Raw genomic sequence first — 15,798 nt, 5'->3', positions numbered from 1 at the left:
TGCCCCGTGTATGTCTTCAATACAATGGACGTGTCCTTTAAGGGTATGTGTGAGAATAGCCGCTCATAGTCTCATCGATTCATGACAGTTAGGGCTGATCCTGTGTCCAATTCCATCTTCACTGGGGACCCTGCTATCATGAGGGTGACCCAAATGGTTCAGTGATCTTCTTTTGCGATCACGTTGTGTAACTTTAAACAACTTAGTCGCCTGCTCCCGGAGTCCTTATCACTCTCCTGATCTTCTGAACTACTATCTGTCAGTTTCTTTACTTTCCTGTACTGTTCCTTAATAGTTCTTGTCATGTTGGTCTTCTTTCCCGACCTGCAAACTCTTGCTATATGTCCCATTATCCCGCATTGCCTGCATATTTTGTCTTTAAACCAGCAGTCATTCTGCTCATGGGTTGTTCTGCCGCAGCGATAGCACTTTTCGGCTCCATACGCCATTTCGTTAGCGCTGTATTCTTGTGGTTTCTGTTGTATTTCCGCAGCTCCCCGTGCTGCTGCTTCGTAGGATACTGCCACGCTGAAAGCCTGTTCTAGCATCTGGTCCTTTTTTGAAAGCAGTCGTTTCTGGGTTCCTTCACTCTGGAGCCCGCAGACAAACTTATCCCGTAAGATGTCTGCCAGTCCTGCTCCGAACTGGCAGTGCTTCGATAACTTGCGTAGTTCCGTAAGATAGTCAGCATTGCTCTCATCTTTGTGCTGGTTTCTTTTATGGAACTTGAATCTTTCTGCTATCAGCAGTGGTGTAGGGCTTAGATGTTCCTGTAAGATATGAACAATCTCCACAAATCTTTTCTCCATTGGTTTAGCTGGGGTAATTAAATTCCACAATAGGCCGTACGTACTCGCACCCATCAGATTTAATAATACCGACGCCCTCTTTCCATCAGCCACCTCATTTGCCTTGCAGTACACTTCAATTCTTTCCACATACATGGTCCAGTCTTCTACCTCGTTGTCGAAAGCAGTGATACTGCCACTTTTTGGCATCTTGGGCGATTTAAAATGGCGCCTCCCGCGCTTTTGCTTCTTCCCCCAATGGAATAAAATGGCGCCTCCTGCGCTTTTGCTTCTTCCCCAATGGGATAAAATGGCGCCTCCCGCGCTTTTGCTTCTTCCCCTTACTGCCACGCTGCTCCTAGCGTTCTACGGGGTAATGGCGGCGACCCGCAGCTTCGGCGCGTCTCGCTTTCCTTCCCCCCCCCCCCCGTTTAGTTTCTCTCTGCTGTCCTGTTCTCGAGCACCGACCGCGCCCTGTGTGCTCCACCCTCTCCCTCTTGTTTTCTTTTCCCGGTGATGCTGCGCGGCCCGATTTGTACAGCTGCTTGATCAAGCTTGAGGCCGCCGCAGTCCGGAAGGGTCAGCGCGCTACCTGCTACCAGCATGATTCGCTGGAACCACAGTCTCTCCCGCAATTCTCCAAACACCGATGGATTCTTTGGGCGGTTGCCCTCGGTCGACGCCCGTTGCTCAGACTACGACCTTCCTTTCAGGCGAGATCCCCGTGAGATGATGCCACACTGCAGGTGAGTTCGAACTTAGTCGTCGCCACTGTGAAGTCCGCGCCTCAATCATACACCGACTTCGGGAGAACAGTTTAACAGGTACTTTACTGAACAAGAGGCAGCTTGAAACTGAAACTACAGAAGCCTGCTAGGGCCTTTTATACAGGGGTGGTCACTGCTGGGACTGCAGTCTAAGACCAGTTATTCCCTTAAAGGTACATACACAACAAGGACCACTGCTCTTTTTGATATATATTAATGGGCTGGACCAGGGCATAATTTGATCGTTTGCAGATGACACGAAACTTGGAAATGTAGTAAACAATGAGGAGGGTAGTAACAGGCTTCAGGTGGAAATAGACAGACTGGTGAAATGGGCAGACGGAATTTAATGCAGAGAAGTGTGAAGTGATATATTTTGGTAGGAAGAATGAGGAGAGGCAATATGAATGGAACAGCACAATGTTAAAGAGGATACAGGAACAGAGAGACCCGGGGTGTTCGGACACCAATCCTTGAAGATGGCAGGAGAGCATTGGAACACTGAAGTCTCGAGCTCACAAAGACATGGTGATGGATTTCAGCAGCAGATCAGCTGAGACCTCCTCCTTCCACCTCTGTAATATCGCCCGTCTCTGCTCCTGCCTCAGCTCATCTGCTGCTCAAACCCTCTTCTGTGCATTTATTACCTCGAGAATCGACTATTCCTGCGTTCTCCTGGCCGGCCTCGCAACTACCTCCCTCCATAAACTTCAACTCATCCAAAACGCTTCAGTCTGTGTCTTAACTCCTGTTCACCCTCACACCCTGCGCTTCAGTCTGTGTCTTAACTCCTGTTCACTCTCTCACCCTACGCTTCAGTCTGTGTCTTAACTCCTGTTCACCCTCACACCCTGCGCTTCTATCTGTGTCTTAACTCCTGTTCACCCTCACACCCTGCGCTTCTGTCTGTGTCTTAACTCCTGTTCACCCTCACACCCTGCGCTTCAGTCGGTGTCTTAACTCCTGTTCTCTCTCGCACCCTGCGCTTCTCCCTGTGTCTTAACTCCTGTTCACCCTCACACCCTGCGCTTCAGTCTGTGTCTTAACTCCTGTTCACGCTCACACCCTGCGCTTCTCCCTGTGTCTTAACTCCTGTTCACCCTCACACCCTGCGCTTCAGTCTGTGTCTTAACTCCTTTTCACCCTCACACCCTGCGTTTCTCCCTGTGTCTTAACTCCTGTTCACCCTCACACCCTGCGCTTCTGTCTGTGTCTTAACTCCTGTTCAAACTCACACCCTGCGCTTCTCCCTGTGTCTTAACTCCTGTTCACCCTCACACCCTGCGCTTCAGTCTGTAGCTTAACTCCTGTTCACCCTCACACCCTGCACTTCTGTCTGTGCCTTAACTCCTGTTCACCCTCACACCCTGCACTTCTGTCTGTGCCTTAACTCCTGTTCACCCTCACACCCTGCACTTCAGTCTGTAGCTTAACTCCTGTTCACCCTCACACCCTGCGCTTCTGTCTGATTGATTGGAGAATATCACTCAAAGGGTTGACGGTGGATAGGCAATGGCAAACATTCAAAGACCGAATGGATGAACTACAGAATTTGTTCATCCCTGTTTGGCATAAAAATTAAACAAAAAAGTTGACTCAACCGTGGTTAACAAGGGAAATTGGCGATAGCATAAGATCCAAGGAGAGGTCATATAAATTGGCCAGAAAAAGCAATAATCCTGAGGATTGGGAGCAGTTTAGGATTCAACAAAGGAGGACAAAGGGAATAATTAAGAAGGGGAAAATAGAATGAGAGTAAGCTTTCAGGGAACATAAAAACTGACTGTAAAAGCTTTTATAGATATGTGAAGAGAAAAAGATTGGTGAAGTCAAGCGTAGGCCCCTTGCAGTCAGAATCAGGGGAATTTATAATGGGGAACAAAGAAATGGCTGACCAACTAAATACATATTTTGGTTCTGTCTTCACAAAGGAGGACACAAATAACCTCCCAGAGATGCTGGGGAACATAGGGTCTGATGAAAGGGTGGAACTGAAAGAAATCAGTATTTGTAGGGAAATGGTGTTCGGAAACTTGATGGGACTGAAGGCCGATAAATCACCAGGGCTTGATAATCTACATCCTATGGTGCTTAAAGAAGTGGCCTGAGAAATAGTAGATGCATTGCTGGTCATCTTCCAGAACTCGAGAGACTCTGGAACAGTACCCATGGATTGGAGGGCAGCTAATTTTACCCCACTATTCAAAAAAGGTGGTCGAGAAAAAGCAGGGAATTATAGACCAGTAAGCCTGACATCAGTAGTGGGGAAAATGCTAGAGTCCATTATAAAAGATGTAATAGCAGAGCACTTGGAAAGCAGTGACAGGATCGGACAAAGTCAACATGAATTTACAAAAGGTAAATCGTGCTTGACTAATCTACTGGAATTTTTTGAGGATGTAACTGGTAAAATAGATAAGGGAGAACCAGTGGATGTGGTGTATTTGGACTTTCAGAAGGCTTTCGATAAGGTCCCGCATAAGAGATTAGCATGCAAAATTAAGGCACATGGGATTGGGGGCAAGGTATTGACTTGGATAGAGAACTGGTTGGCGGATAGAAAGCAGAGAGTTGGAATGAATGGGTCGTTTTCTGAGTGGCAGGCAGTGACTAGTGGGGTATCGCAAGGATTGCTCCTAGGATCCCAGCTGTTCACAATATGCATTAATGATCTGGACAAGGGAATTGGATATAATATCTCCAAATTTGCAGACGAGACAAAGCTGGGAGGGAGGGTATGCTGTGAGGAGGATGTGAAACTCCAGTACGATTCGGACAGGTTGGGTGATTGGACAGAAACATGGCAAATGCACTATAATGTGGATAAATGCAAGGTTATCCACTTTGGTGGCAAAAACAGGAAGGCAGATTATTATTTGAATGGCAATAGATTGGGAGAAGGGGAAGTGCAAAGATACCTGGGTGTTCTTGTGCACCAGTCGCTGAAGGTAAGCATGCAGGTGCAGCAGGTGGTTAAGAAGGCAAATGGTATGTTGGCCTTCGTAGCGAGAGGGTTCGAGTACAGGAACAGGGATGTCTTGCTGCAGTTGTACAGGGCCTTGGTGAGACCACACCTTGAGTATTGTGTGCAGTTTTGGTCACCTTATCTGAGGAAGGATGTTCTTGCCATGGAAGGAGTGCAGCGAAGATTCACCAGGCTGATACCTGGGATGGCAGGAATGACATATGAGGAGAGATTGGGTCGATTGGGCTCATACTCACTGGAGTTTAAAAGATTGAGAGGGGATCTCATCGAACCCTATAAAATTCTGTCAGGCCTGGACAGACTGGATGCAGGAAGAATGTTTCCAATGGCCGGGAGTCCAGAACCAGGGGTCACAGTCTAAGGATAAGGGGTGGCCATTTAGGACAGAAATGAGGAGGAATTTCTTCACCCAGAGACTGGTGAACCTGTGGAATTCTCTGCCACAGAGGGCGGTGGAGGCCAGTTCATTAAATATATTCAAGAAAGAGTTGGATAGATTTCTTAAGGCTAAAGGGATTCAGGGATATGGGGAGAAGGCAGGGACAGGGTACTGAATTTGGATGATCAGCCATGATCTCATTGAATGGTGGCACAGGCTCAAAGGGCCGAATGGCCTACTCCTATCTTCTATGTTTCTATCTACTCTGTCCAGAACCCTCATGATTTTGAACACCTCTATCAAATCTCCCCTCAACCTTCTCTGCTCTAAGGAGAACCACCCCAGTTTCTCCAGTCTATCCACGTAACTGAAATCCCTTATCCCTGGAACCATTCTTGTAAATCTTTTCTGCACCCTCTCTGAGGCCTTCACATCGTTCAGAAAGTGCGGTGCCCAGAATTGGACACAAAACTCCAGTTGAGGCCGAACCAGTGTTTTATAAAGGTTCATCATAACCTCCTTGCTTTTGAACTCTATGCCTCTATTTATTAAACCCAGGATCCCGCACGCATTTTTAACTGCTTTCTCAACCTGCCACCTTCAATGATTTGTGCACGCATGCCCCCAGGTCTCTCTGTTCATGCACACATTTTAGACTTATACCCTTTAGTTTATATTGCCTCTCCTCATTCTTCCTACCAAAATATATCAGTTCGCACTTTTCTGCGTTAAATTTCATCTCCCATGTGTCCGCCCATTCCACCAGCCTGTCTATGTCCTCTTGAAGTCTATCACTATCCTCCTCACTGTTCACTATACTTCCAAGTTTTGTGTCATCTGCATATTTTGAAATTGTGCCCTGTACACCCACGTCTAAGTCATTAACATATATCAAGTAAAGCAGTGATCCTAGTACCGACCCCTGGGGAACACCACTGTGTACCTTCCTCCAGTCTGAAACACAACCATTCACCACTACTCTCTGTTTTCTGTCACTTTGACAATTTCATATCTATGCTGCCACTGTCCCTATTATTCCATGGGCATCAACTTTGCTGGCAAGCCTATTATGTGGCTCTTTGTCGATCGCCTTTTGGAAATCCATGTACACCACGTTAACTGCATTGCCCTCATCAACACTCTCTGTTACCTCATCAAAAAACTCAATCAGAATCAGAGTGGCCGGGCCCAGCGGATGTGCGACCAGGGCCCTGGCACCAGGAAACCCAGGGTGCAGCGCCTCCCCCATCCGAACCGCCGCTTCCTGGTTTCTTCAGCCAGTTCCACCAACTCTGACTCGGGACAAAGGACAGGAGCCAGGCTCCCAGAATGGTCCGTGGCCCCGGGGAGCATGCGCACTCTCAGCGGGGAAATCAGCGCGTTGGATAGAGCGGTTTCTGGGGCGCGGTGAATTGTGGGTGCTGCGGCCACCATTTGTCAGCGGCTGTGGGGAAGAGTTTTATTGCAGGCTGACGGAAGGTAGGTCCCTGGCCACCTGTGTAGGTCTTTTTGTTGCTTCAGTTTGAGCTGGAGTGGAGATGGAGGAGAAGCTGCTGGGTTTAACCCCCAGTACTTCTGAGCCCAGGAGGACCCAACAATTTCCAATGTGAGACTGTCAATGGAGGTGGATTCTGGGGGAGATTAGGTTGTTACACAGACACTGTCCCTACAATGTAAAAGAGTATTGTTTTAGGAACAAGTATTTCTGTAGAGGCTTTTAATCCAGTTTACATTCAGATTTGTTTTAATTCATTCTTGGGATGTGGGTGTCGCTCGCAAGACCAGAATATGTTGCCAATCCCCATCTTCCCGTTGAGAAGGTGATGGTGGGCCACCTTCTTGAACTGCTGCAGTCCGTGTGGTGAAGGTACTCCCACAATGCTGTTGTGTAAGGAGTTCCAGGATTTTCACCCAGTGATGATGTAGCAACGGTGATATATGTCCAAGTCGGGATGGTGTGTGACTTGGAGGAGAACTTGGAGGTGATGGTGCTCCCATGCACCTTCTGCCTTTGTCTTTCTAGGTGCTGGAGGTTGCGGGTTTTGGAGGTTCTGTCAAAGATCTGGTCGAGTTGCAGATGTATAAAGTCCATCACCTTCTCCCCCTCCCACTCCCACCTCCCTCTCTCTCTCCTCCCATAGAGGCCAGAGGCCCAGACCAGGTGGCAGATTCCCTTCACCGAGGGACATTAGTGAACCAGTGGGATTTCATGACAATCCGACAGCTTTCATGGTCACTTTTTTCTAGTGCCGGCCCCACAAATGACCAGATTCGCTGAGCTCAATTTCACAACCTGCCTCTTTAGTGGGTCCTCTCTCACGCTCCCTGTTTTAAATTCATTTTACAGGGTATTAGAAGGGGAGGATTTTCAGACGGGAAACTCAAACCACACATCACGTCAAGATCTGACAGTCACTCGATTCATAAGGAACTGAATATCATCGGCCTTTGAATATGGAACCAAAAAGCACTGTTCACAGCGGGGAGAAACTGTACACGTGTTCTGTGTGTGGACGAGGCTTCAGCCAATCCTCTGGCCTATCGAGACACAAGCACAGTCACACCGGGGAGAGGCCGTTCACCTGCTCTGAGTGTGGGAAGGGATTCACTCATTCATCCAACCTGCTGACACATCAGCGAGTTCACACTGGGGAGAGGCCGTTCATCTGCCCTGAGTGTGGGAAGGGATTCACCAATTCATCTGACCTGCTAAGACACCAGCGAGTTCACACTGGGGAGAGGCCGTTCACCTGCTCTGAGTGTGGGAAGGGATTCGCTTGTTCATCCAACCTGCTGACACATCAGCGAGTTCACACTGGAGAGAGGCCGTTCATCTGCCCTGAGTGTGGGAAGGGATTCGCTCGTTCATCCCACCTGCTGAGTCACCAGCGAGTTCACACTGATGAGAGACCTTTTACCTGCTCGGACTGTGGGAAGTGCTTTAAAAGTTCTGGGGACCTGATGAGCCATCAACGTCTTCACACTGACGAGAGACCGTTCAGGTGCTCTCACTGCGGGAGTGGGTTCAGGCGATCATTTGAGCTCACTATACACCAGCGCACTCACACTGGGGAGAGGCCGTTCAACTGCTCCGTGTGTGGGAAAGAATTCACTCGTTCATCCAACCTGCTGAAACACCAGCAAGTTCACACTGGGGAGAGGCCGTTCACCTGCTCCATGTGTGGGAAGGGATTCACTCGTTCATCCAACCTGTTGACACATCAGCGAGTTCACACTGGGGAGAGGCCGTTCACTTGCTCCGTGTGTGGGAAGAGGTTCACTCAGTCATCCCACCTGCTGACACACCAGCAAGTTCACAAGTGACTGCAGGGGTTGGATTCTGTTGCTGCTGTTAATCACATCCAGGACTGAACCATGTTCATTCTGACAGTTGGGGTTTGTTTCTGCTGATATTAAACTCCAGCACAGTTCCTGGAGTTACTAATATTCTGGATATGTCAAATAAATCAACTTTGCTTTAAACACATTGTTGTAGATTTTTGTCTTTCCCACCTGAGTGTTTAGCATCACCTGGCTGGAGCTCAGAAAGGACAATCTGGGGGAGGATCGTACGGCAGGAACAGAACTCCAGCCTGGACACAGTCCTTCAGGGCCACACTGAGAGGGGCAAACAGCACTTTGGTCTTTCTTGTCTCTCTTCACTGACAGCAAAGTTGCTGTGTGAGAAACGTGTCCCAGCTGCTCTCTGCCATGGTTCAGAGCTCCTAGGCACGGAACAGAAGGCTCCTTTAGGAATGTACCCCAGTGCTTTTTTTTTTTAAATGGCCTTATTAACCTGTGTTGCTACTTTTAGTGATTTGTGTATCTGTATCCCTGGATCTCTCTGCTCCTCCAGCCCATTTAGACTCTTAGGGGGAAATTCGGTGGCACCCCCTTTGGGTCGCTAACGTCACCGGGGCTGAAGTTAGCGCCCCTGCGCATTAAATTCAGTGGTAGCGCCCCAAGCAGGAGGCGGGGTGCTACTGGAAGCGCTCCCCTCCCTCTTGAGGTGCTACCAGTGAATTTCACAGTGCTTCGTGTAACAGCGCCATGCCCGTCAGCACATAGCACCGCGTCATAGCAGACCTCCCTCCATGATTAAAGGGGAGGGACCTAGCACTGCGCACACCGGGGCCCTGCTGGACCACCGGGGTGTCGGATCAAGAGGAACGCCGGGCTGAGCGATCGCGGCTGGCACCCCGAAGCAGAAAGGGGAGGGGGGCAGGTGCTGGCAGTCGGCCAAAATAAATTGTTGCCGCCCGACACCTGCCCTTTAAGTAGCGCCGCCACGGCTGAAAGAACGACCCCTGACCCTGTCGGACATATTGTCCGGCGATAGGTCGGGTCATAACCCAATGTTGCAGCCGGGGTGCTGCGCACGGCAATGACATCATTGCCGGCGGTGCAGTGCCGCGGGGTGCTACCGGCTACCGCCGCCGCTAACCTCCCACTGAATATCGTGGGAGGCACAAAGCAACCCAATTTCACCCCCTTGTCCAAGTAGTGTGTGGCCACCTTATTCTTCCCACCAAAACACACCACCTCACACTGATCTACAGTGAAATTCATTAACACACCACCTCACACTGATCTACAGTGAAATTCATTTGCCACTTACATGCCCATTCTGAAATTTATTAATGTCTTCTTGCATTTTCTCTTCCTCAGTATTAACTTTACCTACCAATTTGGTGTTATCGACAAACTTTGAAATTGTACTTCTGATTCCCGAGTCCAAATCGTTTATGAACAACAGTGATCCCAGCGCCAATCCCTGTGGAACACCACTTCCCACCTTTTGCAAATCTGAGTAGCTACTCTTAACCCCTACTCTCTGTTTCCTGTTTTGTAACCAGCTTGCTATCCATAAACAGGATCGACAAGATGATCACAGTCAGGCCGTGTGGACTGAAGGGACAGGCAGCAGAATGGATGGAAAGCTGGCTACAAAACAGAAATCAGAGGGTTGGAGTTGAGGGAAGTCTGTTGCGATCTTTCCATCCATTCTGCTGCCTGGCCCTTGACTCCACACGGCCTGACTGTGGTCATCTTGTAGACCGTATATACTGCAGACACAGTGCACCAGTGGTGGAGGGGGTGGATATTGAGTCCTGGGGCAGGGGCACCCCTGGCAGGGATACAGACCCTTCAGCCACTGGAAAAATATGGAGAGCTGAGCTCAGCAGCATTAGCCCGGTTTTGTCTCCTTTGGAGACCAGGTGTACGAGCAGAGTTAGCGCAGTCTTCACAGCAACCGTAATAAAATTGTTACAGTTGTGAAGGAACTTTGTGTCAGTGCACTGGACCACAAACAAAGTACATGTGTCGATTATTGTCTGACTGCGCTACTGTGACATTTTAAAGGTGCTATATAAAGGTAAGTTGTTGTTGGTCTGAGTTTGCATTGTGTAAATGCTGCCCTTCTCACAGCCTGTAAAAGGACAAAAGTCATCACTGTGAGTCCAGGCTAGAAATTGACAAGATTCTCTCCTCCTGGTTTCTCCCCAAGGGGGCTGCGCATGCGCCCTGCTGCCCCCTGAGCCTCTCAAGATGGCGGCCATGAACCCGGGCCTGTCACCGGGAGAAAGCCCCGCAGCTGCCACCCCGCTCGGGGCAAACACCCGGCCCAGAGGCTCTTGTTCGGGGCCTGAGGCCCACCCCGGGTGTGTGAAGCGAATAATGTTGAGTGTTTTAATAATGGGGCCTGGGGCCGCACTCGGGGTGTGTGCATCCCGCGTCCCCCTGGGTTCATTATTTTAAAAATCAAACATATTTATTTAAACATGGTAGTACTTGTTACAACTCATCAATTACATAATAAATCCATTACATTCATTAGCCGCAATAAAACAAAGCCTTAAAAACAGCTTTAGGGTTAACAGTATAAATGCAGTGGTAAATTTTACAGATAAACCAATAATATTAACAGTTCAGGTACCCATAGTGAAAAACAAATTTACCCCAGTCCTATTGGCAATCTGGTAACTCTTTGTTTTTGCTTGGTATTACCTGTTGTCCTTTTTTTTACATTCAAGTACAACAGTACTTATATAACTCATCAATTACATAGTAAATCCGTTACATTCATTGACCACAATAAAAAGGATAAAGCCTCAAAAAACAGCTTTATGGTCAACAATATAAATAAAATAATACATTTTTACAGGTAAATCAATAATGTTTACAGTACAAACTGCCACTATTTAATAAACCAAGAAAAGAAAGTCCAACTGGCATCGCTCAATCATTCGGTCATTCATTCCTCCGTTCGCTCGTTCGCTCAAGCGTCACTTCCATTGGGCAGGTCTGCGTGTCATTTGTCTACCTGTGCGCATGCGTGCGTTCGTTCATCCGTCCAGACAGGCCTCACGCTCACCCAATAGGATGCCAACTTTCATCCTAGGGAGCGAGGACCCCTCATTCGGTCGAACATAAGTTCCATTGTGTATGCGTGCGTACATGTCATTTGTCTATCTGTGTGCATGCGTGTGTTCGTTCATCCGTCCGGCAGGCCTCACGCTCACCAAGCAGGCCTTCATCCTAGGGAGCGAGGACCCCTCATTCAGTCGCACGTAAGTTCCATTGTGCGTGCGTGCATATTATTTGTGTCCGCATGCATGCGTTCACTTGAGCCTTCGTTCGTTCGATTAAGGAAGGCTTTAACACTAAATAACACCACAATATACAAAGTCCCATAACCATATCAGAAATCAATTAAAACTTCAAGTAAACTACTTTTAACCAGAACCCGAAACTTCTTCAACAAAACAAGTAAATACCAGTTCTACGCCAGTCCTATTGGCACTCTAATAACTCCTCGTTTTCACTTGATGTTATTTAACCATATAATGTCATGATCCTTGTCCACAGTCTTCAACTTTCCCACAGAAAAGAAGCCGACCACTTTCTCAAATACGTAAAAGAGGAAAACGACTACTCAAATTTCCTTCTTCTTGCTGTTATCACTCACAGGACCCAGCCATCAAGACATTCATTATTCCTTGCTGATATTACTTTGTTTTGCCTTTATTCTTCCTTTAATTTTCCTTTTTCACTTTTATTCCGTTCTCTTTTCCCATCTTATGGCCGCTCAAGCTCTATACTACAGATGGACACAGTCTGTCTTTCCTCCACCAGAATGGCAGCGCACAAACCGGCCCCCGTCACCGAGAAAAAGCCTCACAACTGCCACCAAACGGAGCACAGGCGGGGCCGCTGGAACTCATTCGGGCCGGAGACTGTTGTCAACTTTAGAAACCGTGCAGCATGCTCACCCACAGCATCTCCCGACTCCGCTTCTGTCGACCAGCCGCTCCGCCCTTGGCCCCCCGCCTGGGGTCCTCCGGGCTGGGCCTCCCGCCTGGGGTCCTCCGTGCTGGGCCTCCCACCTAGGACACTCTCCTCTGGGTCTTCCGCCCTGAGCCCCCCGCCTGGGGTCCTCCGTGCTGGGCCCTCCGCCTGGAGCCCTCCGTGCTGGGCCCCCGACCTGGGGTCCTCCGTGCTGGGCCTCCTGCCTAGGGTCCTCCGTGCTGGGCCTCCCGCCTAGGACACTCTCCTCTGGGTCTTCCACCCTGGGCCTTCTGCACTGGGCCCTCCGCATTGGCATTCCCCATGAGCAACTGGGGTGTGGAGAAGCCCGCTCACACAGCACCGAGCAGAGCTGAGCTGAGAATCTCGCAGCCTCCCCCAGGGTCCATTTAACTGAGGCCCACATCCCCGAGACTGGGGAAGCAGCGGACCTGCGCGGGAGCAGCCCGAGGTGGGAGAGCTTAAAGGCTTGAGAGGGAGCAGTCAGAGGCACCGAGGCCCACAGCCCCGAGACCGGAGAAGCAGCGGACCTGCACGGTAGCAGCCCGAGGCGGGAGAGCTTAAAGGCTTGAGAGGGAGCAGTCAGAGGCATACCAATCCAGGTTCCAGGAGAGAGGTAAAAAGTAGTCCAAGTGTGACGTCAGCAGGTAGCAGGTAAGTGATTGGTTGGTGAGTATTTTCTCTCTTTTCAATACAAGCTTGAATTCTGTGGTTAAATTTCTAGGGTCTCTGTGGTGTAGTGGGGACAGTTGGTAAATAAAGCGCCCTAGAGTATACCTGTAACTGAGGTATTGAATAAATGTTTTAATTAATTAAAGGAGTAAGTCATGGCAGGAGAGTTCAGACCCGTGTTTTGCTCCATGTGGGAAGTCAGGGACGCTGCCAGTGTCCCTGGTGACCATGTGTGTGGGAAATGCATCCAGCTGCAGCTACTTGTAGACCGCATTGCGGCGCTAGAGCTGCGGGTGGATGAATTTTGGAGCATGCGCGATGCTGAGAGGGTCGTGGATAGCACGTTTAGCGAGTTGTTCATGCCTCAGGGTAGGGCTGCACAGGGGGTGACCATCAGGCGGAGCAACAGTGCCAGGCAGGAAGTGCAGGGAACCCCTGCGGACATCCCCCTTTCAAACAGGTATATCAAGTTGGATACTATTGAGGGGGATGACTCACCAGGGGAAGGCAGCAGCAGCCAGCTTCCTGGCACCAGGGATGCTTCTGCTGCTCAGGAAGGGAGGAAAAAGAGTGGGAGAGCAATAGTGGTAGGGGATTCTATCGTAAGGGGAACAGATAGGCATTTCTGTGGCCGCAAATGTGACTCCAGGATGGTTTGTTGCCTCCCTGGGGCCAGGGTCATGGATGTCACCTGAGCGGCTACAGGGCATTCTTAAGGGGGAGGGTGAGCAGGCAGGGGTCGTGGTCCACATTGGGACCAACGACATAGGTAGGAAGGGGGATGAGGTCCTGCATCAAGAATTTAGGGAGCTAGGTAACAGATTAAAGGGCAGGACCTCAAAGGTTGTAATCTCTGGATTACTCCCAGTGCCACGTGCTAGTGAGTATAGGAATAGGAGGATAGTGCAGATGAATGCGTGGCTAAAGAGTTGGTGTAGGAGGGAGGGTTTTAGTTTCCTGGATCACTGGGCCTGCTTCTGGGAAAGGTGGGACTTGTACAAGTCGGACGGGTTGCACCTGAAACAGAGTGAGACAAATATCCTTGCGGGGAGGTTTGCTAGCACTGTTGGGGGGGGGTTTAAACTAACTTGGCAGGGGGATGGGATACAGAGGGGAGCTGAAATAGGGGGTGATGTGCTGCCAATTATAGAGAAAAAAACAAGTCCGCTTGGTAGACAGGGCAAATATATAAGGGCAAGGCTGGATGGCATCTATTTTAATGCAAGGACTCTTGCAAATAAGGTGGATGAACTGAAGGTGTTGATAAACACATGGGAGTATGATATTGTTGCTATCACGGAGACATGGTTGAGGGAGGGGCAAGACTGGCAGCTCAATATTCCGGGGTACAGAATCTTCAGGCGAGACAGAGGGGGAGGTATAAGAGGAGGGGGTGTCGCAATATTAATTAAGGAGTCAATTACTGCAGTAAGGAGGGATGACATATTAGCAGGTTCCTCTAATGAGGCCATATGGGTGGAGCTTAAAAACAAAAAGGGGGCAAGCACTTTGCTGGGAGTGTACTATAGGCCCCCAAACAGTCAGGGGGAGATAGAGGAACAGATATGTAGGCAAATCTCAGAGAAATGTGCAAATAATAGGATAATAATAATGGGGGATTTCAACTTCCCCAATATTAACTGGGATAGTCAGAGTGTGAAAGGCTCAGAGGGTGTAGAATTCTTAAAGTGCATCCAGGAGAGCTTTTTGAGCCAGCATGTAGAAAGTCCTACAAGAGAGGGGGCAGTACTGGACCTAATTCTAGGGAATGTGGCCGGCCAAGTGGAAAAAGTGCTAGTAGGTGAGCACTTTGGTGACAGTGACCATAATATGGTGAGATTTAAGGTGGTCATGGAAAAGGACAGGGATGGGCCGGAAATAAAGGTTCTAAATTGGGGGAAGGCCGATTTTAATAGGATAAGGCAGGATCTGGCCAAAATGGACTGGGATCATCTACTTGTAGGAAAATCCGCATCGCAACAATGGGAGGCTTTCAGAAGGGAGATTGAGATCATACAATGGCAACATGTTCCCGTAAAGGTCAAGGGTGGTTCCAAAAACCACAGGGAACCTTGGATGTCAGGGGATATACGAGAATGGATTAGGAAAAAAAGGAGGGCTTTTGGCAGATACAAAAGGCTAAAGACGGAGGAAGCCCTAGAGGAGAACAAAAAGTGCAGGGGGATACCTAAAAAAGAAATTAGGAGATCAAGGAGGGGCCATGAAATAACATTGGCGAGCAAAATAAAGGAAAATCCTAAGATGTTTTATAAGTATATTAAGGGTAAGAGGATAACTAGGGAAAAAACAGGGCCCATTAGGGACAAAAGTGGCAATCTGTGTGTGGAGCCGGAAGATGTAGGAGGGGTTCTAAATGAATTTTTTGCATCTGTTTTCACTATGGAGGAGGACGATGTAGACATAGAAATAGGGTGGGGGGACTGTGATATGCTCGAACATATTAACATCGAGAGGGAGGAGGTATTGGCGGTTTTAGCAGGCCTAAAAATGGATAAATCCCCAGGCCCGGATGAAATGTACCCCAGGCTGCTGTGTGAGGCAAAGGAGGAGATTGCGGGGGCTCTAACACATATATTCAGGACCTCTCTGGCCACAGGGGATGTGCCAGAGGACTGGAGAACCGCTAATGTAGTACCATTATTCAAGAAGGGTAGTAGGGAAAAACCGGGGAACTACAGGCCAGTGAGCCTAACATCAGTGGTAGGAAAATTACTGGAAAAAATCCTGAGGGACAAAATTTGTCTCCACTTGGAGAGGCAAGGATTAATCAGGGATAGTCAACATGGCTTTGTCAAGGGAAGATCATGTCTGACTAATTTGATTGAATTTTTTGAGGGGGTGACTAGGTGTGTGGATGAGGGTAACGCAGTGGATGTG

The 15,798-nt window shown here is 49.0% G+C and overlaps 1 protein-coding gene across 1 annotated transcript in view; it reads left to right on the top strand.

The window, feature by feature from the left end:
• The window catches only part of LOC147091934 (uncharacterized), a 90,165-nt gene that overhangs the window by 35,891 nt on the left and 38,476 nt on the right, over window positions 1-15,798 (top strand). Inside the window, exon 4 of the mRNA XM_085976644.1 lies at window positions 7,351-8,226. Within this exon, the coding sequence (XP_085832770.1) occupies window positions 7,351-8,226 (876 nt within the window). The remainder of the gene's footprint in view (window positions 1-7,350; window positions 8,227-15,798) is intronic.

The sequence above is a fragment of the Somniosus microcephalus genome, unplaced genomic scaffold (assembly GCF_052327205.1).
Source record: "Somniosus microcephalus isolate GS21.2 unplaced genomic scaffold, FLI_Smic_1.0 unresolved_chr3, whole genome shotgun sequence".
NCBI classification, from domain to species: Eukaryota; Metazoa; Chordata; class Chondrichthyes; order Squaliformes; family Somniosidae; genus Somniosus; species Somniosus microcephalus.
This window is presented reverse-complemented; position numbering and strand designations above follow the sequence as displayed.